The sequence below is a fragment of the Xiphophorus hellerii genome, chromosome 18 (genome assembly GCF_003331165.1).
Source record: "Xiphophorus hellerii strain 12219 chromosome 18, Xiphophorus_hellerii-4.1, whole genome shotgun sequence".
Lineage (NCBI taxonomy): Eukaryota > Metazoa > Chordata > Actinopteri > Cyprinodontiformes > Poeciliidae > Xiphophorus > Xiphophorus hellerii.
Window position 1 is genome coordinate 11,531,802 of NC_045689.1, and position 24,946 is coordinate 11,556,747.

Genomic DNA, 24,946 nt, shown 5'->3' on the forward strand with positions numbered 1-24,946 from the left:
AACCTGATGAATCCATAACACTGGCTGCATCTTGGAGCAAGAGGCCTCAGTCTCTTTCTTTGATGATTTCCTCTTCCTGGAAAACCACAAGCAATGACAAAAGACGTGTTACTGCGGCACATAAAAAAAAAGAAATAATCTATAAGGATAATGTCCTGGAACTGAAGTCTTCCTGTTTTGCTTTGTTGCCAGTCTCCCAGCTGGCTGGTATGGAGTGAAATGAGCAGGATGGGCTGAAAGATAAAAGAGAGAGAAGGAGAGGCCAGGCTTTTGAAAAGGTACTCATGGCTTGGTGTTGCCATGGTCACGGCTCATTCTGAAGAGAGACGCATATATAAATGTAAGTGTGTTGCATAGAACACAAGTACATGTATATCCACAAAGCCTTGCAGATGTTTTCACATTTTGTCACATTTAAACCACAGTATTTCACTTATTCAATTGGATTTGTTTTTTTGTGTGAGACTACTGCACAATTCACATGTGGAAAGACGCTTAAATATGAAGTGGAAGTGAAATATGTTTTATACTGAATGAATTTCCAAATATGTGTAAAGCATTTGTGTTCGGTTCCTTTGTAAATAAACTCCAGCAGAACAATTGCCTACAAAAGTCACAGAATTAGTAAGGATTTTCTATATCAACTCCACAGAGAAACAGAGTGGTGGCAGCATCATGATGTGAGGATGTATAGAGCAAACTAAAGGCCAATCTTGGAAGAAAACCAGTTAGGAGCAGCAAAAGACTGCAAAAAACGGGAAAATTACCAATAGATGTAAATCACTGAAGTTAGTGGTTGTATCACGACTATCATTTGTGTGTGCTCTGTAAAACCTAACGTGTCATTAAATTCAACTACTGTCATCAGTGAACAATGTTACTGTCAGTCAGACACACCTTTTGTGAGGATCTTGGGTTGTTTTGAGTTTTTGGGGACTTGTAGTTCAATTCATTTGTTATCTCCTCTTATTTATGCAAGATTAGCCTGGTTTCTGTTTTACTTTAGTTCAGTCCACTCTTAGTTATTTCAGTTATATCATGTTTATTATTTATTTGTTATGCTTAGTTTGTTTCTGTCTTGCTTAGATTTGATTTCCCAGTTTCCCTGTTTACGTTTAGTCCTCCTCATTTCTCTGTGCTGTACTTAATTTCTTTTCTCCCCACCGTCGTACAGCATTCAGACTCCCAGCATTTAATTACATCTCTTTCACTCACTCATTGCTGGCTTTCATGTCAACTGATTTATTTGAACGTGCCTTCCCTTCTGTCTCTCCGGTCTTACATAAAGTCAGGTTAGCACAATTACCTAATGTCATCTGAGATAACATAATATTTTCTAGTCACAGTGACAAAACAATATGGGCAAAAAAAACTTTGAAAGATTATGCAACAGATAAGCTTTCCTAAGTCATTTTCCAGAAGTGTTACTCTCCCATGTTAAACTCTGATTGGCCCGGAAATATGTACATCATTGAAGAAAGAAAGCAAAAATAAATAAATAAAAAATTATTTTCAATTGCCCATAATTCTAAGCCATAACATATTCCGAAATGTAACGCTCTCCTGCAGTTTCCCCAAATTGGTTGACGTGCAAAGAGCTATTGCAATGCTTGACTGAGCAGATGAGGAGATGAAAGTATCTCCTCATCTGGGAGGCAGGGTGAGGGGTGGATTTGCTGGGTTGACTTTGAAACCTATTGATAGCTTCTTGCCATTCAAGTTTAATTTTGCTGTTCCAAAATCAGATAAAACTTATGCGGATAACAGGACACAAACAGCTTATCCTTTTTTTGTTTTTGTTGGAGTAAATGACTATTTCCTGACACAATATGCCTATGAACTCTGTTAAGGGTTCCAAGACATTGCGCAATATCCTACAAGTAAAAGTTTCGCAACAAATACTGATACCTAAGATAACAGTAGGAAGAGAGGAAATCTTTGGTTTAACTTTCACATCTTTCTCACCTTGTGTGTTCGTGAGTACTTTGTTCTGAAATACACTCGTAAAGTTACAACAGATTGTGGCACCAAAACAGAGAATCTATCTGTTTGTCACTGGAAAAGTTTGCCCAGTGCAATAGTTTTAAGTCATATTTTAATTATTTTAAATTTGGTTTCAGGAAGCTAAAATTTGTTTGCGTGTCAGCATGAAAAAGTGTTTTTTATATTACATATGAGAAAGATTTAGTATGCCTAAAAACTATCAAAAAGAGAGAATCTGATCTTGATTTGCAGATCCAGACATGTTTAATGATTTTTTAAACAAATTTTTATGCTTACTAAGAGCCAAACATTTTTTATTCCTTTTCAATTATATTTACAACGAAAAAGAGACTCCATGTACTGCTGGAGATTATTAAGTGAAACAACTTTCTCTTCATTGTGCTATATGTTTCAGAGACAGATGTCTTTGTCAAGGAAAACCTGTAGAAGACAGTATCAGATTTCACTGAACAGGTTTTTAAGTGAAACTGCCACATTCCTTTGGTGCTTGCTTTTTGATTTTTGTAGTCATGTTGGTTCATTTTTTTATGTTTAGTAGTTTTTTTTCTAAGTTGTGCCACAACAGGAGACTTGTTTTGGTCATGAATAACTAAAAAATAATTGCTATTAATAAAGCAAGACACTTAGATCAAAATGACAAATTCAAGGCACAAGAAAATATGAATTAAGTCTAGTACTGCATGGCGTTCCTGGAACATCCAGATGCAACAGAAAAACAGACATTTCTCACAAATATACAAGAGTTTCTTAACAAAAACAATTCAACTCTACAGTTAAATATATAAACAAACTCGCTAAGCTATCAGTGTGCAAATTAAACTACTAAGAAAACAATACAATGACGAAACTAATAAACTTTTAAAAGTAAACAGTAAATATATATGAACTAATAACATAACCAATGAAATGATGCAGTGGTCTCACAGTTCAGTTTTTAAAGGCGGGCTATTATGTACAATTGACTTTTTGGATCTTGTTTGAATTATTCATTCCCTCAACAAAAACAGACCTGAATTGTTGCTTTGAGTCTTTCATACATGTTTGAGAAATGCTTTAATCTCCCGTGGCAACAATTTGAGGGTGCCTAAATGCTTGCTCTCACAAAGCTTTACTTACAGCCACAGTCTCTAACTGAGCTTCTGCTTCACGCCTTCCCCGCGACTCCACCACTCTGCTCCTCCAAACTAGCGGTAGCACCAATTAGCAAACACCTGGTGGAACTGGAAATTCTGGTGCGCTCGTCATTTGAACTACTTCTCAGTCCAACACTCTTCAAAACATCTGAAAACGGCATAATTGAGAAACACTGTTGTGATGATGCGCTGAAAGTGAAGTGTATGAAAGAGTAGGAGCTTCTTAAGGAGACAGAGGCCAATTTCAAGATTTCACATTGCATAAAGTGAAATTTCTCTTAAAAGGGCAGTATTATGTGTGGCCCAGGCTACAAAAAAATGATGGATCTGCAAAATATCTGAATAAACTTCATTTTTATGTTTGTTGTTCTGATGTAAGGATGGCTATCTATAAGGTTAACTCTACCTGGCTAGAAAAAAGAAACTTCAATTATGGGCTATCCTGTGTGTTTTAGAGTTCCTCTAGTCCCTGTAAGGGCTTGGAAAGCCTAAAAGAGGATTAAAAAATGGATTGATGTAACTCCTTCAGCAATAGATGACTCTTTTTGGAGCCCTCCCAAGTTATTATCCATGAGTCACTTATAGAAAAATGTCTGCAATGAGAACCTTGTGAATTGTTTGCCACTGTTATTTCTGCCTTCTTGAGGCAAAGTGGATAATATGGGCTTATATTACACAAACAAAACATCTGTTCGCTATCTAAACATTGTTGTTGTTGTCTTGTCTGCTATACACTTGTTTGCATTTGTCCTAAAGGAAGATTTCCATTACTATTTTCATAATATCACATTCTTTTGTAAACATGGCCAAAAATCTGTGCAAGCCATGCTAGTGATTATGAAAGTGGCATAGGCAGTGCTGGAACTGTGGGCACCGTCTACGCTAATCAAACTAAACCGACAGACGGATCTGTCTGACAAATATGGTCAAACGTTGTCTCAAACATGACACAGCTGATCAGCATCAACATAACTAGGTTAGTACGATTTCAGTTTTATTTGTTTTGGTAACACAGGGTGAAACATTAACTTTAGGCTTAGACAAACAGACAGTCTACACACTCTGAGAAGTCATGCAGTAACACACGTCACTCACGACATAGCATTTTCTCAAAGTGGAGGTGAATGCTGCTCAGCACCATCTCCACCTGGTGTTTTAGGTGTCGATTTGATTGAGATTTAAGGGCATAAAAAAACGTCCTGAACGTAATAGAATGACTTTATCCTCTTTGTGACCTGAGGTGATTCTTCTGAAAGTTCATGGAAGAGCGATGGGGGCCAAACAACCACAAGTGAGAGACACCATGCCTTCAAGGACGGGTTATGGCTTATAGCAGTAAGTTATCTACCTTTTTTATGCCATGCTAATGACAAGGGTTAGTTTATGTGTAAACTTTGATATAAGGGATGATGTTACTAATTTGCTATGTATTATAATTAACACAGACGAAAGCTTTTCATATGTTACTTTTAAAGGGATTCCCCACATATCTGTCAGGATCTGTGTTTTTCTGTGTTTATTTAGAGTTTTCTGTGTCCTTAGTCTCTTCGTTGTCCTGTCCTCCCCTTGATTGTTCCCAGGTGTGTCTCGTTTCTGTGATTACCCTCCCGTGTATTTAACTCCACCTGTGTTCCTTGTTCCTCGTCGGGTCCTCGTCAATGTCCAGTCTAGTCGTCGTCAATGTTAGCTTCTGTGTCGTCAGTGTTTCCTTGTGCCTGCTGTTCGTAGTTTTGCCTGGTTTTCTTCATTAAATCCTCATATTCATCATTCCTGGGTCCGCTGCATTCTGCCTCACCACTCTCACCACCCGCACTTCATGACAATATCACAGTGTTTCCTGACAGATTACTGGTATTGTTTAAATCCCCATGCCCACTAATGAAAATTGCTAGTATGATTTCCTAAACTCATTCAATTTTAAGCACATTCATTTAAATGCAGTTGCCCAATTTAGCAGGAAACACGTGCAGAGACATCTGCGAAAGTGAATTTGACAAGGCAACTTGTTGAGGCAAGATCTATGGGTGGAATTCTGGCAGAAAGCAGTAACGACGGGATCAGAACGAGTGACACTGTTCACGCTGCTGACTTCAAGGCAGACTATTAACAATAAAAGGGGGAGGCAGTATATACAACAACAAATGCAGATAGGTTATACTGTGGTGCAGCATAAATGAGCTGGATGGCAGCTCCTCCGTTACATCCACCATGTGCTGCTCCAGGACTGCTGCTGCTGCTGCTGCTGATAGGAGCGACTGTCACCCACCTGCCTCAAGTAAGCGCAAGACCGATTGCCTTTTGGTGTAACACTGACGCTAGACAGCGCCTGATGATGAATTTCAAAGTTGAGGTGAGGAATTACCTTCGTTTTTCTTGCATAATTTGAATTTTGAACCTCTGACATGCAGGCAACATGGCTTGCTTTCTGTCATTGTATTACCAAACCAAGTTTATGTGTTACAGTGAATGGAAATTAATCTTTTCCGTTGTACAGTTCAAGTAATCTGCTTCATTGTATCAGTGCATCTGACAAAACTTCAATATTGATGTTTTCAGGGTAACTGCTCTGACACCCTGCTCTCTACTGTTGCTGTGCCAAGAGTGGGGGTGAATTCGCCAGAATATCAAAATTACACAGTAAGTAATGCACAGCATTCTCAAACACTAAACCTGCGTTAATCACAAATCTTTCGCCCAATCGTAAACGTTGAAAGACGGTGCATTTTGCTGTTCCTCTTCTTTGTGATGAAAGAAGAAGCGGTTTCTGCTTTCCCAAATTCCTCTATGCAACCTGATAATGTTACAACAGCTGGATCCAGGCTTTAAATAATATTTTTTTAAAGATCAACTACCAGTATTTTGAATGGCAGATCAGCTTTCTTTCTAAGGAACAATCAACAATTTGTCAAAGAAATTTCCACGACATCAAAACTTTAACCTGGATGAGATCGACCTCAAGAAATGTTATAGCCTATATCAGCAAAAAGTAGTAGCATGTTATGTTTTGAGTAAAAAAAAACAAAACAACACAGACGTTTTTCCAGAGAACTTGTGTGTGGCTTCCCTTGTGCTGTTGCCAAAATTCACTACTCTTCCGGGTTGGCAAGAGCTGGTTTCTCTCTCATGATTGTCTGGCCTAGGAATTCAAGAACATATTTGTAGAAAACAAAGACAGAGCAACACGTAACTGCTGCAAAATCATATCAAAGACACAGTCCACAAGAAAAAATGTTCATAACAAGTGTGGGGAAGGAAACTGACCTAACTGCACTGCTGCCAAAAACCTGCAGATTTTGTGTTTTGTTACACATAAATGCCCCAGATCGTCAAGCTGATATACGTGTATATATAGATATATATCTATATATCTATATATATAGATATATATATATCTATATATATATAGATATATAGATAGATATATATATGTATCATGACATAGTCATGTCATCTCTCAGTCGGAAAAGGGTTATACAGACATACTTATATATGTATAACTTTTTTCTAAAAGTTAAATACAGGAATTTACAACTGGTGAAAATTAGGTCAAAGTTTAGGTCACATAGATTGAAATATGAATTTTTGTGCATGGGTCAACAATTTAAAGTTCTCCATTTAAATCATAGTGGCACAATAAACCAGTTCACTTGTCCATACTATTGTTTGGAATGACAGTCCCTCTGTTAGTAGGTGCTGAACCTTTACAACTATCACTTTTAGTAGTCATCATATTTGCCACCTGTTCTTATACTTTTGAGTCTATTTTTAGTTGTACAGAGGGTACAACATAGCTGTTGTTCAGTTGTCTTCTTGCCACTGTTCTTTGAAATCACAAAAATGAAATGACATGACTAGAACAAAGTTATTATGGAATTATAGAAAAATGCTGCCATTTAGAACACTGGTTGATGATCCCAAAGGTACCAGCCTTAAGTACCAAGAATGCTGATAAGCATTTTTGTGTAAGCTACAAGCAACACCAATTAATCAATAATATGCACTCATCAGGCATAACATCATGAACCACTTATTAGTAGGTAGATATGGAATACATCAGACATTGAGCTGATGTGATGGAAGCAGACAAAATGGGCAAACAGGTTTAAATGAGTTTGACAGAAAGCTTACTGTTATGGCTTAAAGGCTGAGTCAGAGAGCATCTCCGAAACTACAATCTGTTGGAGTGGATTCTAATCTGATAGTCAGATTCTATCCAAATTAGCTCAAGGGAGGAATGACTTTGAACCAAAGACAGGATTGTTGATGGGGAAGGTTCACTGACTGATGTGTGGTTTGATCTCAAAATGAGTTGCTGCAGTTTTCATGAACTCTCTGAAACGATTCATGCTGGTTGTGACAGTAAGGCTTCTGAATGCTCAGTGTATTGCAAGTTATTGTGGATGGGACCAGATAGTAATTTCAGGGTACACATGCTGTCACCTGTCCATTGCTAACAAGAGTTAGCAGTAACAACAGTTAGCAGTAACAACAGTTAGCAGTGGACAGGATCTGAACTGGATCAAAAAGGAACTGCAGAGGTGATGTGAAGCTTTGGACAATGTTTTACTGGACTATTTTGAGGCCTTCCCTCCATTTGGATGTTAGTTTTGCACAAAATACTTCCTAGGGAATTTCTATACACCATGTGCTGAACAAACAAGCCTGCTTCACATGAACCCCGTTTTGTTTTAAGTTACTATGTCACTCTTTCAGAAGTCTTCTGGAAACTATCATGATGGTTGCCATGATGTTATGCCTTCTCTATTTACTTTATATTTTATCAGCTTCCATTTTGCATCTTATAATTATATATTACAATTTTGCAGAAACAAAATTCTAATATAAAATATCAACAAAACGAGGAAGAAAAAAATTTCAATCATTCATGCAGTTAAGTTGAATTAAAGTTCAAATGAGTCATAAATTAGGCTCTTAAGAAGCAAACCAAGCGTAGCATCCACAACTGAGGCAGAACATAAACTGGCAGACAAAAGTGTGGTGGAGGCTGCCAACGTACGTATTAAATCAGAAGTTGTAATCAGTTCACACATTGTTGGTTGGTGAGATATGTTAATTGTTTCCCCTATTTTGACTTTGTGGTATCAGGCTACTTCAACTATGTAGCCATGCAGGCAGATCAGAATTTGCTCTTGTTCTTTTAGCTTGTATTAGAATTGGTCCATTATTTATTGTGGAAAAAGCTCAATTTTTCTCCCATTTGAAGATTTGTTGGGTCTTTCAATACTAGCTAGCACAAGTGTGCTAGCCTGCTAATTTATACAATGAACAGCATTGGTGTCTATATCCAGATGTCATTGGGTGAGTCATGGGGTACACACTGGACAGTTCAGAGTAAGAACATGTGAAACAAAACCTGAAAACCTTGTAAATTATTGATATTGTTGCAGCGTTGTTATAGTTGTATGTACATCTGTTTGTCTAGTTACAGGAAAAACTGTCTGAAGTGCTGCAGGACTTCCAGGCATTCCAAGAAACTGTCAAACATCTTAGTAATCAAACCAGCGCAGAGTGTGAGGATTTTCTGGAGAAGTTTAATTACAGTATTAAGCATTATGTAATGATTCTCAAACACCACCCACAGGTACAGCTCAAAACATGTTGCCATTCTATAAATATATATTTTGTGAAATATTTCAGCATTGTATGGGCATACCTTGAATTTTTCTCACATTTTGCCATGTCACAACCACTAGCTTCTAAGAAATTCATAAGGATTTTATTTGAAAAAACAAAGGCAATTGTGACATTGTGGGGAAGGAATTATGCTATTTTTATTAGTTATGCTACTAGGAATTGTGCCTTTTTTAAAATAAAAACCTGAAGAGTATGGATGTGGATTTGTATTAACCTGCTCTAAATAGAAAAGCAGATTTATATTTATTTGAAATAATCAAAAAGAATTAAAAAATATATATTTTCATTCCCTTTGACAGAAATGTGCCACTTTTCTGTTGGTCTTTCACATAAAATATTAACAACATAGATTGTTGATACATATAATGTGACAAAATGTAAAAAGGTTCAAAGGATATGAATATTTGTGCAAGACTCCGTTCTAGAACTTCGCAATCTCCAATAGGAGCAAATCGTTAAATATATAAATCTATGTAGCCTTTAATAGTTGCTGAGTTAAAAAAATAATAACTTTTTTAAAAGTCTAAAGAAAATCAAGAGTAATATTGATTACCATGAAGCAAAACTCTGAATGAGAGTACTGTATTTGTAAACAACAGAGCAAGATATTAAGCTGAATTTAATGTACCTATGTACTTGTTGTTGGATCCCTTGAAGGAGCAATTATAGCCCAACCTTTCCTGCCACTGTATCATTGGAAAAGAATTCATAAACTGATCCAAAGACTACAAGTGGATAATGACATGTTTTAAAGCACCTCCTTCGTTGGTGATTCATCATTTAGGCTTCTTCTTTGGACTATTCTTTGCCTCGACAACAGCAAGGAAAACCTGAATTTCTATTGTCCTTAGACGCTTTGAGCTGCTAAGTTTTCATCTTGGTACTGGCACAGTGATGCATTCTAGGTCTAGATTTATGGCTGTTTTATAACGGCCAACATTATGTTACCAGCTTTGAGGATACAAATGGAGTGTTTAACAGAGACTAAATATTCTAGCATTGCTTTGAAGAACATAGCATTAGCTGTACTATTGTTTGCTGTATTTGAATAGGTGCTGCTGGCAAAGGAATAGAAGCTTGATGCTAAAATTGTGAGTCTGCTGATATATGTTTATAATTGATTGTTTATTGTTTTTTCAAAGCTCTACATCACTAAAAGTGACCTCTTGATGCATTTTTTGTTGCATCAAAATGCATCAAGAAGCTTAAGCTTAACTCTTTTTTACAACTACTAAGAAAAACACATAACAAGTAGAGAATTAATACTGATATAATAAAATGCATTCATTTTCTCATATTATAAATTTTTCATTATCTTAGTATAAAACTGTAAGCGGTTTGAACATGTGCTATATAGTAATATCTTATGTATTGTTGCTTTCTTACAGAAAAACGGCCCTTTGCCTACTCCAGCTTTGCCTCAAAAATGGGATGGAACACAGAAACTTAGTGTAATCTGGAAAATATACAGCAGGCTAGTCACAAAGAAGCTGGAAGGTGTTGCTTTGAAAACTGAGTGCAGCCATAACAAGAAAAGGAGTGTAAGGCAACTTTAACCAAAAGGACCCTAATTATATAACTGTGTTACCTCGGACCAGATTCGACACAAAGTTGAAGCCAGAGGATGCGTCATGGTGACAAAGATGCAAAAACACTTGGAACAGACCTATAGGAATCAATCTGCAGTCAAGGATGAAGAACTACAAACCAAGAAAGCAGAACTGAGTCATATGCTGCACAATGAGGAGATACATATTTATTGGGACGTCAGATGTTCTTCTATGGCACAGGTGTCAAACTCCAGTCCTCGAGGGCCGCAGTCCTACAGTTTTTAGATGTGCCACAGGTACAAAACGCTGGAATGAAATGGCTACATTACCTCCTCCTTGTGTAGATCAATTCTCCAGAGCCTTGCTAATGACCTAATTATTTTATTCAGGTGTGGTGCAGCAGAGGCACATCTAAAAGTTGCAGGACACCGGCCCTTGAGGACTGGAGTTTGACACCCCTGTTCTATGGACTGCTGTTTCACAGCATTGGTTTCTACATTTGGGATTGAGGATTCTGGTGTTCTGGAGCCACGATGACTTGCTGGATGTCACTAATATGTGACGAACTTCCATTTGGCAGCAATTACAAATCCTAAATGTTCCACCAGAAATAATCTAGTAAATGCAATTTCAGAATTTATTTTATGTAATACCATGCTAATATTTGCAACAGAGCAAATGAGGAACACAGACTTTTTTTTCATTTCATTTCATTTGTGTGGCTCAGTTATGAGTGAGCTATTGCAATCCAGTCACAAGTTTGCGGAGAAGTGGACTTTCCTAAGCTATATCTGTAGTTTACAGCAGCAGATATGGCAGCTATAAGCTGCTATAGCTAACATAGACATTATGTTAGCTATAGCATAACATAATGTTTGTAATCTGGGAAATACAGATTACAAACACCATGACGTCACATCATGTTAGATTTTCTACTCAAATACTGAAATAGTATGTTCACTGAAATGTCTTAGAACAGTAATATTTTAGCATTCGAAAACTGAATTAAATGATGTTGCAGGAAATGTTGAATTGATACAAGATATCAAAATATTCGAACTAGTTAAGTTCCACAAACTTTTTCTACATTAAACAACAATGGTAACAGTAAAACGTGAAATGCCCATTGCAAGTATCCCTATAGACAAAATAGCTATTCACACTCTGTTTAATGTGACATTAGCTTTTATATAGATGCTAAGGCTCACCAACAAGGGCGGCATCGCATTGGGAGAGTCACAAGACAAATGACCTGTCAGTTTTGACCTGAACAAGTTTTGTATTGTTTATTTGCTAGAGAGTGGGTAATAGATGCCCCCTCTTGTATTGCATAGTGTAAGCCTGCTAAGCCTTAAATCCCAACTGGACAATGAGTTTAAAGTTTTCACTTAATTTGCATGCTTCTATTAGTTCTAAACTATGGGTGTACTTCTTACAGTTTAAGGAATATTTAATGGATTTGATTATCTTTGGTTAAACTTTATAATTCTACACTGAAGAGGGGTCTATTGAAAGTACAATTTAATATTCATAAAACATTTGAAATTACACACAACACATTGAAATCTTTTCGATATTATGACCACCATAGATTGCACTTTTCATATTTTTTTTAAACTTGAACTGAATACTTTTTTTAAACACTGCTTACAAATTCACAAAAACAGTTCCTGATTTACCCCAATATACTCAGTTTTCTCAGAAATATAGGTAAAATCCTCTTGTATTGTCTCATGAGTGAATGTACGATAACAACCCTAGTATTTGTGTATGTACATTGGCTCAGAAGAATGGGATCCCAGAGCTACCACTCACTGTAGTATCTACGAGGCGCGAAAGACAAAGAAACTATTGTTTTAGAATTCAAGACTGAACTTAGACTGACAGGCTGCTCTGAAGCTAAAGTAGTGTATCTGAGCCTTAAACCAGCTTCAATATTTACTTTAACCATATATTGCACAATCAGCTCATAGTGCAGCCAAACTTTCACTTATAGGTTGTTAGTGTGGCCTCAGTCTCATGGAAACTAATCTGAAAAGATTATGGTTCTATTAGTTTATTATGTGATCCTCCCTAAACTGTGAGTGCTTTAGACAAATGACCAACCCTTTCTGAATGTGCTTCTGCAGAGCCTTTTAAACTTCTAGTTTAAAGCTACTGCAATATTGAAATCAAACTGAGAGATTAGCGCCCTCTGTAGGTGCTAAAATGGGAAGTGCAAGTGGTCAGATTTAGACTCAAAATATTCATCATCCTCATCACTGATGCAGAAGAGTTGGAATTAAATCACGTAAATTGCACTCTGATGAAGATCTTGTGTTTTTTTTAAGAACACAATTTACTTTAATCTGCAAATGATCAATGTAATATGCAGTTTAAAATGTAAAAGGGAATGTTTTCTCAAAGTTCATAACGAGGTGAAAGTCAAATGTGAAGTATGTATAACTGCAAAATGTGAACAAAAACATTTATTCTGTCTCTGTACATATAAGTCGAATGTATTATAACTTAGATCCTGGGAAAACGATCAAGAACATGCTTGTATATGAAAATAATTTATCCGTATTACTTTAAAATTAATCCTAAAATGACTATCTGTGAAATGCAGCTGAGTGTGTACAGTTTGTAAACGTTAAAAGGCTGTGTTTAAGAAACACTTACAAACTTATGTGTTATTTATTTACTGACGAGGACTTTGGACTATTTTAACTGGACATGGGCCATTCTTCTGCTGTGTGCGGCTCTGTACCACTTGGATCATCACTTTCATTATTAGCGTTCAAAGGACGCGAATTTTTCAAAATAAAAGCTATAGAAATTAAAAAGAGAAATCAATGTGGACTTTTATTTTGATATATATAAAAAAAAAAGAAAAGAAAAAAACTTGTCAGCAAGTGCGTTCAGCAATGTAACCCTCCTATTGGCCCGACTAACTTCATCATATGACCGAAAGCAATAGGGTGGAAAATGTGAAAGCAGGAAATCTCAGGAAAGCCCGAGTGACAAATGCGAAAGTAAAGTTAGTTAGAATAAAACAGGAAGTTTTGCATAAAAAATAAAATAAAATAAGATATAATCATACGTGGCTCTTTTAAACTCTTTCCTAGTTTTTTGTTTGGTTGTTTTGCAAAGTTTTATAAAATCATTGCCCTCTTCTCACTCCTCCCCTTCATCAACTGTGGATTATAGCTATTTCACAAACAGTTTGTTTGTGTCTCTGTGAAGCACTTTGTGGTTTTAATATCTGTGACTGGTGCAATTTAGATAAATACTACTGAAGCACAGACCCCACAAGACATTTGGAGGGTTGTGTGTTTTTATCTAGCATCAAGAGGTCAGCAGCAGATCATTTTGGTTTGGAAGGTGGAGTGTTCTGATTTAGCTGATCCCAGAGAAGTTACATTGGATTAAAGTCTTGGGAATCTGCAAGCCAAGATAACAACTCACACTACATGTTGTTTATTCCTAAATCATGTTTGCTTCTTAGGATGGCACATAATCCTGCTGAAGGATCCCACAACAATCAGAGAATGGTGTGAAAGAACTCCCACACCCAGACTGCAAGAAAATAACAACAAAGTAATTTACCCACAACCCTTGGAAAAACAGAAGTGTGTAGTGTATATATGGACATTGTGTTTTATTGTTTAGTAGTTTCCAGCATTTTGTTGGAATTTGGGGGGGGGAATTTCATTCAGATTTATCCTGAGATACTTGCCTTAGTAAAATGGGTCTGGTAGCACCTATCACCTAAACAATCACTTTGCCTCTGCCAGCCTGCATTCTTCCTGATCTGGATCTTGGTGATATGTTTTTCCCAGGGTAAGTGATGCATGCAGCTAGGCACCCATGCAATGTAAAAAAAACAACCAAACAAACCAACAAGAAAAAACACAGCCAGTGTTTTTGTTGGTGAATCTTTGACCCTATAAACAGGATATACTGACAGGATGTCCAGTTGAATCTAATTCGTCATTAGATGCTATTGTGAAGAAATAATCAGTGTTTTTGACTTCACTTGTTAAAGATCATAATGCTGTGCCTGACAGATATATGTATGTCTAAGGTGATAAATTGTTTTGCTCTTATGAAAAAAGTTGCACTAAATCGCAATTGGTTTTATTGTGAAAGGGCAAAACAGAAGTTTGCAGCAGAGACACGCATTGACGTTGCGGCGTCACATGATACTCTATTCCGTATAATCAGAGAAATGACACAGAACTACAATGGCCTCGCGCAGGTATCCTGCCGGGGATTTTATCTAACATTTTATTGATAAACGATCGAAGTTTGTGCATCAGCGATTAGGCCAAACACGCTCTATGTTTTTTTTTTTAACTTATTGTGTTTATGACCGAAGCACTTGTCTGTTTTGCTATGTAGATACTGAACTTGCATTTGAAGCGGCTGACAATCAGGACGCGTCAATTCTACAGGTTTTTTTTTTTTTAATCCATCGCAAGCATTTATTTACAAACTCTTGAGTTGTCCTGACAAAATACAGCGATTTTTCCGTCCCTAAATTTATCCGGGTTACTTTTTAAAGTTCGAGTCGACCTAAGCGAGCATTTGTTTTTGTTTTTGCAATGACGGAGCGGACTCCTCTCCTGAACTACCGCCTTGTCGCCAGCGTCAATGAGTCCGAGCCGCAGTCTGCTCCTGCCAGCCGGGCCCCGGAGGAGCTCCCGGGAAGCCCTCGGCACAGGTCCTCGCCGAAGGGGCAGCCCAAGAAGCTGTCGGTGTTCTTCGGTGTGGTGATTCCCACTCTGCTGTCAATGTTCAGCGTAGTGGTCTTCCTCAGAATAGGTGAGTGGTGGCAGCAGAAATCACTACACTCAGTTTCGCACCGAAGTAGTAGTCACAGTAGTCAACAGTAGTGTGCACCGAAGCACAGTCACGGTTTATATATTTTACTACTTCTGTGGTTGTTTGCAGTAGTTTTGGGAATCATTTTAGGGTTAAGCCATTATAATTTCCATTTAACACGCCTCGTTTCTGTAATCTGTTTGTGGTTCCTTCTAAAGTTCAAAATAACTTTCGCTTTTTGTAATGAATGGAACTGCTTAGCAAAGATTTAAACATCGTTAAAAAGTCAGTTTTTAAGGTTAAATGCAAACAGAATATCTCTAATTATTGTGAACTTGTATGTAAAAACAAATGCTTCTTTCCAAATAGTGCACTATGCTACAACTCCCTTCATTTTTGCAATTGTGCTCTGACGTGGCACAATTATTTTGTTAGAAACTGTGGAGTACTCACTTTTAACCCAGAAAAGGAATTAGAACAAACTTGGAATCCAGAGACTATAGTTTATTAGTCTTTAGCTTATATGTTAGAAACTGTAGAGTACTCACTATTTAGATGCAGAGAGACTCCTATTATTGCAACCCAGAAAAGGAATTAGAACAAACTTAGAATCCAGAACAGGAACATTTAGTTTTTATTATTACTTAGAATCCGTGGAGTACTCATTACTTTTATAAATTTAGAGCACACGTAGAAAGCCCAGAGAATACTTACGTATACTTATACCTATCTAGCATCCCAGAGGTCCAGAAGATGCTTACTTACTTACACTTATTTAGCAACCCAGAACAGGGATTAGAACTTGGAACCCAGAAAAACTACCTCAGCAACTACTTTTTAGAGTCCTATTTGTCCAAACCAGAAAAGGAATTTGAACAGAGGATACTTACTTATCTACCAACCTTGAATATGAGTATCTAGTTTATTTACCTTGGATCAACATTATTAGCTTTCTCTTCTTTTCTCTTTCTTTTGGTTAGTTATTTTGTTTGTATTTCCTCTTAAATCCTGTAAGTTTATTTCTTAGAGCAGTATTTTGTGAATCTCTTACTGTGTGCAGTAATAGATTTATAGGCAAAAGGCTGATAAATTTTAGAGATCCTTTTGTTGTCAGCTCCGTAATTCAGAAAAACATGATGCTACACTTTTAAGGCCATACTGACTATTATTAGTATTGATAAAATCTTTTCTGTACTTTACTTTCCCATGCCCTTATATGGAAATGCTTTATATGTTCCATCTGTAGTATCAGGAAGCTCACCGGAGGTGCACTGCCTCCAATTTCAATTTCTCACCTAAATAATCATTGACTTCTGTATAAATAATGCAAATATGTCAATGGTTTAAGAGTTCATAAAACACTCTTTCCTTTAAAACTGCTATGACATTTAAGACTGGAGTTGTTTTAAGACAGTTTTTGCCTCCCTAAGACTAGATGTGCTCCTAGCCTTTAAGTTTAACTGATCAGCATTTGAAATGGCAGCGCCAACTGCTAGTTAAAAGATTAACTACTTAATCTTTCAAAGAAATCTCACTTAAAAAATTCTGAATTATCCATTTAAGCTACAGCTTTTGAAAGTTCACTAATATTTCAGCAGCAAACGGAGACTGTCGTGACTTTATGCTGTGAAAATCACATTCGTAACTCAGGTTTAGGTTTTGGTACAGTGAGGAATTCATGTCTGATTGTAATCAATGAGATATAAGTTCTCCTTTTTCAGTAATATCACTAAACTAGAAATTATTCAAGCCCATGAAATCCATGCTGCTGCAGAGACCACAGTTGAATTTGCAGAACAATAAATCAACTTTTCATAACCAACTTCATCTTTTCTCCTCACTTTTCACTTCTGCTTTTCTTTCTGATTTTTTTGTTTTCTATAAGTTTGAACTCTTTCAGTATTCTCATCTCCTGTCCTCCCAGTTCCCCTCCCAGTTCCCCTCCCAGTCTCGTGAGATGTCAGCTGCTGAGCAATGGATACTCAGAGAAAAAATCACACACACACACACACACACCCACACACACACACACCCACCCCGACTCACATGGGCATATGTAGCTGTTGGCTGAAGACTTTAGACATTGTAATCTCAAGTTGAAGTGTAAGATTGCACAGGAACTGTGAGTGGTTTCAGTGCGGATGTGAAACTACTGTACATTTAACGGTTTGACAAAGTGTCTCTTGTCCTGACCTGGATATCTTTAGGGTGTACCACCAGAACATGCAGATGCTTCGCAAGTTGAGTTTATTTCAGTTGAGCTTGAAATTTCAGCTCTTAAAGGAACAAAGTGAATTTTGTTTCCTAGTGAGATTTGGGTTTGTGTCACAGTGGACCTGACTGATGACAGAAACATGCTGATAGTTGCTGATCAAAGATTAATGAGTTGCGTTAAGGGTCTAAGTGGAGGAACGGTACGATAATGTGGATAATTTGTGTGTTTGCGATACAGTTCAAAGTGACTGATGTGACGTTCACCTTGATGAGATTCACAGCATTGATCAATAGGACAAATTTGACAAATGTTTCAATTTGGAAAAGTACAAGATTGACTTGGTCGCTTTAGGTTTATTTACGTCCTCTAATTATTTGGATATTTTAGCCTATATATTATCTACCGTATTTTTCGGATTATAAGCCGCTACTTTTTCCCACACTTTGAACCATGAGGCTTATAGCCCGGTGCTGCTTTTCTGTGGATTTTTCTTCAACCACCATGGGGCTCTTTAGCAGGACGTGAATCATTGGAAGCCAAACTTGGAAATCAAAGAAGAAAGTGCTCATTTTCATTTAGAACAAGCACATGATAGCAATAGACATGACGGAGAAATGTTTTCAAACTCCTACGCCCTCATCATGGAAAGCACACGAAGAAGTTCATATGATATGGAGTGAAGATAGTCTCAAAATATCTGCCTGTGTAAAACTATTTGTCCGTGTGTAAAATTATCTGTGCGTGTGTAATCCTGGATTTGTAAACCTTAAAAATAAAATAAATTTTCTCCTACGCCTACAAATGTTGAAAAAGTACTCACAAGTCATCTGGTACACTGCATTTACGCACAGATCCAGTTACGAGTGCACAAGTATTTTTGAGACTCATTTCACGCTTCGGGAGCTCCCAGATTTGTGTGTAGATGGTGCCTACATGCTAGTAGAAAGCTGCGTCATCTGAATTTTGCTCTGAATCTAGTGTTTTCATCCTCTAAACGTTTCTCACTGTGCTTGTACCGAAGTGGCAAATACGTTAGTTCGGTGGAAAACGGTGTATCTCAGCACTTCCTTATAATATTCCAAAATTATTTATAGACATATTGTACATTTTTGAGCGGTACGGGAGACTAAGTGGTCTGAAAAATGACCGCTGGGTGGCGGAATGGTTCGCTGGCCGGAAAAATAGGCAGCCAAACCAAGAAGCAAGACTGAGCGTCCCGGTGGTCTGCCCTCAGAAGTAAGTAGAAGCTAAACTTGCAGGCTTTGCTCTCCGATTATAATGAGACATGGAGTAATTATAAATAATTTCAGATTACGTTTTATATGTCTGGTATTTTGATACGCTGCCCTCTTCATATGTTTCTGTTAGTGGGAGCTAATGTTTTTGTGAGCTATGCTACTTTAGCTGTTTGCAGCTAAGTCCGTGTATTTTTAGTGTCACACTCAGCACAGTTTGAGTCTTTAATCCATAAAAATTATCTCTGGGTGGTTCTTACAGTATCTGTTTTGCCCAACAGGTTCCAATCAAATTCCTAAGTCATGTTCCTGACTGATATTTGTATTTATCGTTTGTGAGATATTCTGATTTGCCTTCTACTTTATTCACTAAGTGAATATAATTAAGTGAAATAAATTGCCTTTCGATTCTAATTTATTGAATTTCTATGTGTATAAATAACATTTTATATTTATCTGTACACAGGACAAAACGACTGACTGATGGATTGGGTCTCGTGTTATTTTACTTTCTGGAGGATCAGGATCTTTCAGATCTCATCTACTCTCTGATCTGATGGAGCTGTTGCAGGAACACACTGATCCTCCAACAGGATCCTCAGATCAAGGCATAGATGTCTGGTGTCCTTCAACATTTAGATATGTCCTGGTCCAACACACCTGAATTAAATGGCTGCTTAGGACAGTCAAGTTCTCCAGAGTTGTGTTAATGACCTCTGACCTCATGATTTGACTCAGGTGCGTTAAAGAAGAGACATCTAAAGGTTGGAGGACACCGACCCTCCTGAACTGGAGAAAAACCCTGCTGTACAATTTTCACTCAATTGTAATCACATTTACTTGCATGCAGTGGAAACTTAACCTGTGTTGAGGTATATGATGAGTATTCATAGTGTCTTTACTTTAAAACCTGTTTGGTTTCCATTTGTTGAAAGTAAATTACAAACATTTACTCATAGTTTGACCACTGCTTTATGGCAGAAAAAAAGTTTGATGTCACAAATATATGATTTTAATAGAGGCATGTTTCGATTTTTAATGTAGAAGGAAGAAGAAGACAAAAGTGTTTCCTGAAATAACTTTAATGTTCATTTTACTGCACACAAAGGACAGATTAAATATTTAAGATTGCAACAAATCTGTTGAATCGTTAACAAAATAGGTTCAGATTAACATGGGTGGCTTCACAGCTATCTAAAGTTAACAATGACATGTCTTAAAACTTACATGGATGTTCAAATATTTACTATAATCAATTAACTAAAGAAAACACCATAACTCTGTGTATTCAAAGACGACCAAGGCCAGTCTCTACAGATTAAGGATAATGTCTACCAACAGAGCAGGTTAACTACTGTAGTTGTTTGAAAGGCGTCTTGGTCCAGTTGATGGCTCAGTTTGAAGCTTGAGGTTTTGGTGTTGAAACTCCCAGAATCTCAGCTGCTGCAGACTGTCTGAAGATACAGAAAAAAGTACAAATATACAGTTAGTGTTAGAAAAAATTTATGTCGATTTTCCTGAACAGCTGATGCACCGACAAATCTGACTTTGACAGAACATTGCTGAATCTGAAAATTACTTGAATCATTACAATGTATGTAGAAATTTTTCTTTTTATGTCGATCAAATGTTTATGCATTAAATGTTTTGCTGTGGAGGCTATTTTTGCAGTGGTGCTTTAAATAAATGCATAACATATTTATTTTCTTAAGTATGTGTTTATTAGCTGTTAATTGTGACAAAATATCAATTGAGAAAGAAATGTACTGCTTGTAAAAATCTAAACCATCTGAATACATTTTACTATCTACATTAATCAACTTGAATTGAAGACAAACAGGAACAGCAGGTTTGTCCTGGTTTGCAGATGAGGTATATATTTGTTTAATGGCCGATGAAATGGGGTCTCTGTTTATTTCAGAGATCCAGACACAAACATGGTTTAGTCTGAATATTCTGAAGGATGTGTGAATATGATGTGCCATGATGAAAAATTTTACTGTATGATAAATTGTTCCAGAAGTTCTCAACAAACGATAATATTGTTTTTATGAGACCATTTTTTGAGTAATATAATGGTAATGACTAAATAATAATGCAAGAACACATTCTCAAAGGTCATTAAACTTTAAATTCTAATGAACATTTAACACTGGAACTGGAAGACATTTTTAATATCCAAAATAAATAAAACTAATGAATTTTGAAGTCTTTGTAAACAAAATTGCCTTTCAAAATAAGGGCTAGTTGAGACCAAAGTACCAAACTGAAGACTTTTATCATCCAGTTTTTGGTAGAAAGAGAGAAAAAAAGAGAAACGATAAATCAGGCCAATGGAAATGATTGAGTTTGTTTTAATTTATCATCTGATTAATTGATTTATTGATTATTGTGACAGGCCTATGTGTGGACATTAGACTAAATTCTTAAATATGTTGAGAAGTCAACATAGATGAAGTACCTTTCAGTTTGTTCTGGTGAATAAAGTCTAGCAGCAGATGATGTTCTTGCTGGTCCTGCAGGAATTCAGTATTACTCTATCAAATATCTGAACATGAAAGAAAGTAGAAAAACTGCCTAATCCGTTCACCTAAAGCTGACATCCTAGGCAAGGTGAGCATTAATTAAACAACCAGCCAAGAGACCCACAGTAACTCTGAATGCGCTGCCAAGAGTCACAACTCAGATGGGAGACTCTAATCTAATCTACCTTCAATACTGCTGAAGCAACAAAATACGGTTTTAGTGATGGTGACTGTCAGGTTTATACACCTAGAACATCAAAATACAGGCACAAGAAAGGACAAGAGAGGGTTAGTTTCTTGTAGCTCGCGAGAACAGACAGAGATGTGTTTCAGTTACGACCTCTACCTATTCTGAAAACACATTCTGCTGGACCTCTCTTTTTATTGAAAATCATCCCTAGTTACAATGCACGTTTCAGCTCTTATCAAAACATATGCAGCTGCAATGTGATTCACAGTTCCAGAAGATAAACTAGAACATTTACTATGAACAGTATGATTGTATAAAGCTAATCAGCACCATTATGCTATAAACTATCTTATTATAAACATGAAGAATAGGATGTCCTTCTGCTGAGCAGCCTTCCGATTAGACGAACTGGTGCCGGCTGTCTCTACATCCTTCAGCAGGGCCTCCTTCAACATACTCAGAAACATACTGATTAGTATTTATATAGGTTATTATTTTAATTCTATCAGTGACCAACATCCATAACTGCCATAATCTCCTGAACATGCTTGCTGACTTCGGCATCATAAAACTAGATCAACCTGGGTTAAAGTTAAGACTGAAGATAAACTATCAAACTGTGCTGAGTGTGACACTAAAAATACACGGACTTAGCTGCAAACAGCTAAAGTAGCATAGCCCTTCGCTGCGTCCACAAACAGAGCGGTGGAGATACCGGCTTATGACCTGGTGCGGCTTATGGCCTGGTGCGGCTTATGGCCTGGTGCGGCTGATGGCCTGGTGTGGCTTATGGCCTGGTGCGGCTTATATCCTGGTGCGGCTTATACAGTATATGTACGTTTTTATTTTTTTGTAAAAAAAAAAAAAAAAAAAAAAATCTTTGTGGGTGTGGCTTATAGGGAGGTGCTCTCTATAGTCCGGAAAATATGGTAATTGATTTTTTTTTGAGTGTAGTTGAGGCATTAACTCCTTGTTCGTCAGACTAAAGAGATTTCAAATTGGTTTTATGTTCCAGATAGCAATATATCTACGTTGCAAACATGATGGTACGATGTCAGCCCTATTTGGCTGAAAGAAGCAACGTTTAAAAAAACCTGGCCTTATGTGACCGTTAATGGCTTATTCAGTAATTAGTAGTTATGTTATTCTATTTTTTATTTATCTCAGTATTCCTACAAGCAAACATCACCAGTCTATTGATGCTGTTCTAAACAACAAACAGTATTTATAAATGCGACACAATGGCTAACAGCTAATCTCTGATCAGAACCAGGAATGCTGGAAAACTGGAATATCAGTTCAAGTCTAAAACTCTTTGTTTTTTGGATAAATTCTGGGCAGTTCATTTCAAAGCGTATTCTGCCTCATCAGCTGGTTTTTGGATCAGTTTATTGTGAGTTGACTAAAATACTTTTCCAGCTACTTAAAACCTGGAAAGCACAGACGGCAGACTGACCAGACCGTCTGGTAGATTGATACAACTAGCTGGTTTGACCTGTATGAATTCACAGAGAACAGGCTTTCAGCTAACATAGCACTATATCCTACTGATTCCCACATTCTCAATTGATTACCGTAAATTAAATCATGCAATCAGCTAAAACAGACTGCATGACTGTTAGTCTCCACTTCTCCAAAAATCAACTTAGTTTCCAAAAAAAACTGAGATTAATTTCTGCTGCAGGCAAATCTATGATCAACAACATCTTCAAACTAAACCTTTAATCAATACAAATGTGGTCGCTTAAGATGACGTATACACAAAGAAATGATGATAAGAAAACATTAGCACCAGTTTAGCACTGGAACTAATTCAGCTGAGTCATCTAACCTGTACAGCAGAAGTATGGTCACAATGTATACAGACAATTCAGAAGCTGGAATCTCTCCTAGCATGTGATATTCCAATTTCACTTTTACAGAAAGTGAAACATTGTGGTGAGTCATTTAAACTGAAGGCTGTGTGATTTTCTTTTTAAATTCTTTGAAAACTGTTTGAAATGTTATCTAGAATTAAAAACCATGGACAGACATCTGTTGAACAAATAGATCTCTTGTGATATGTTGGCTTATTGTACTTTCACGATGCCTTAAAAAACCCCACATCCTCTTTTATGCTGGAACTTCCCAGAAATCCTTTAATTATCAGCCTCTTTCCACTCTGCTCCAGTTTATGGTTCTGCTTTCACCCAGGCACCAATCTCTCAGTTTAATTTACTTGTTCCTATTTTTTTTTCAGGGTTTGTGGTGGGACAGGCTGGATTGTACCAAGGTATTCTCATGTTTGTGGTGGCCTACTTCATCATCTCCATGACTGTTCTATCAGTGTGCGCAATCTCCACCAATGGAGCGCTGGACGCTGGAGGAGCCTATTGTATCCTGTTCACACACACAAGCATCATCATATGACCATCTGCATGTGACAGTCAGTGCAGCGCCATTATAACTGTCAACAGTCAAGGTATACAGAAAATTAGGGTCTGTTTCAAACAAGTGCTGTCTGTCACACACTACATTTCTAACCACTGGAAAAGTATAAATCAGATTTATTTCAAGTTAGGTTTGCTTTAATGTTCTGTGACAGTCAGCTTGACTACTTCAGCCACAGCTGAGGGTAAAGTACCAAGCTGGGAAAAAAATAAAAAAACAGAAATAATATTTTTTTAGTATCTGCGTAGCAAACCAGTGAGATTGCTTTTCACAGTTGAGAGTATAATCGGTCACTGCTGCTTAAGTCACACAAAAATGATTTCTGATGTTATTTAACATACATGCTTAGACATGCTCACTCTCAGATATCGCTGTGCAGCATTAAGTTTGGATTGTTTGCAACATTTTACAACTTTTCAACAACGTTCATTTACAAATCTTGTTTTAGTCAGATTTGCATCTACAGCTGTTTGATGACAAGGTGGAAATCTCAAAGTGTGTTTCTTTAAACTGAAAGTCAAAATTAGTCTTGTAATGCATTTAATTCTTTTGGTTTAATTAGCATTAAACCAAGAGAAGGAAGCGCATGATTTAATATAAAAGTTGTGAATTACCTGAGGTTTCTTTAATATATTTCAAATTCAGGTTTTGCAAAACATCAAAATACAATAAGTACATTTATACTTCAGTTCATAAAAAAAAAATGGTTTACTATGACCTGGTTATTATTGCTAAAGTTGACCAATAGCTTTTTGCATTTTGAGTGTATTTGGCAAGCCAAGCGTACCCCTTTCAAACGCTTCAAATATTTCACATCAGTTCATGAGTTTGTTTTAAATGCCATGTACTTTGCCCTAACTTGAGGCACAGACATGATCAGCCGGGCTCTGGGTCCTGAGTTTGGTGGCAGCATCGGCATCATGTTCTTCTTTGCTAACGTGTGCGGAAGCGCCCTTTTTGTGCTGGGTCTGGTTGAAGCCATAATGGGCACCTTTGGAATACCAGAAGGTAAATTGAGAATTTCTTGATTTGTGTATTTATCTGTACCATGTCTTCCCAAAGTATTAAAAGTTATTACTTTAACAATGAGGACTCTACTTTAACAATGAGGACCAAAAAAGGGCTGATTGAGACCAAAGCACCAGACTGAAGATTATCATCCAGTTTTGGAAGAAAGAGATGGAGAAATGAGAACACCGATAA

The 24,946-nt window shown here is 37.0% G+C and overlaps 1 protein-coding gene across 1 annotated transcript in view; it reads left to right on the forward strand.

Moving 5' to 3' along the window:
• The first annotated feature begins 14,534 nt into the window (after positions 1-14,534).
• Positions 14,535-24,946, forward strand: part of LOC116707727 (solute carrier family 12 member 9) — a 70,097-nt gene continuing 59,685 nt past the window's right edge. The window contains exons 1-3 of the mRNA XM_032545223.1: positions 14,535-15,148; positions 23,553-23,687; positions 24,614-24,751. Of these exons, the coding sequence (XP_032401114.1) occupies positions 14,929-15,148; positions 23,553-23,687; positions 24,614-24,751 (493 nt within the window). The 5' untranslated portion in view covers positions 14,535-14,928. The remainder of the gene's footprint in view (positions 15,149-23,552; positions 23,688-24,613; positions 24,752-24,946) is intronic.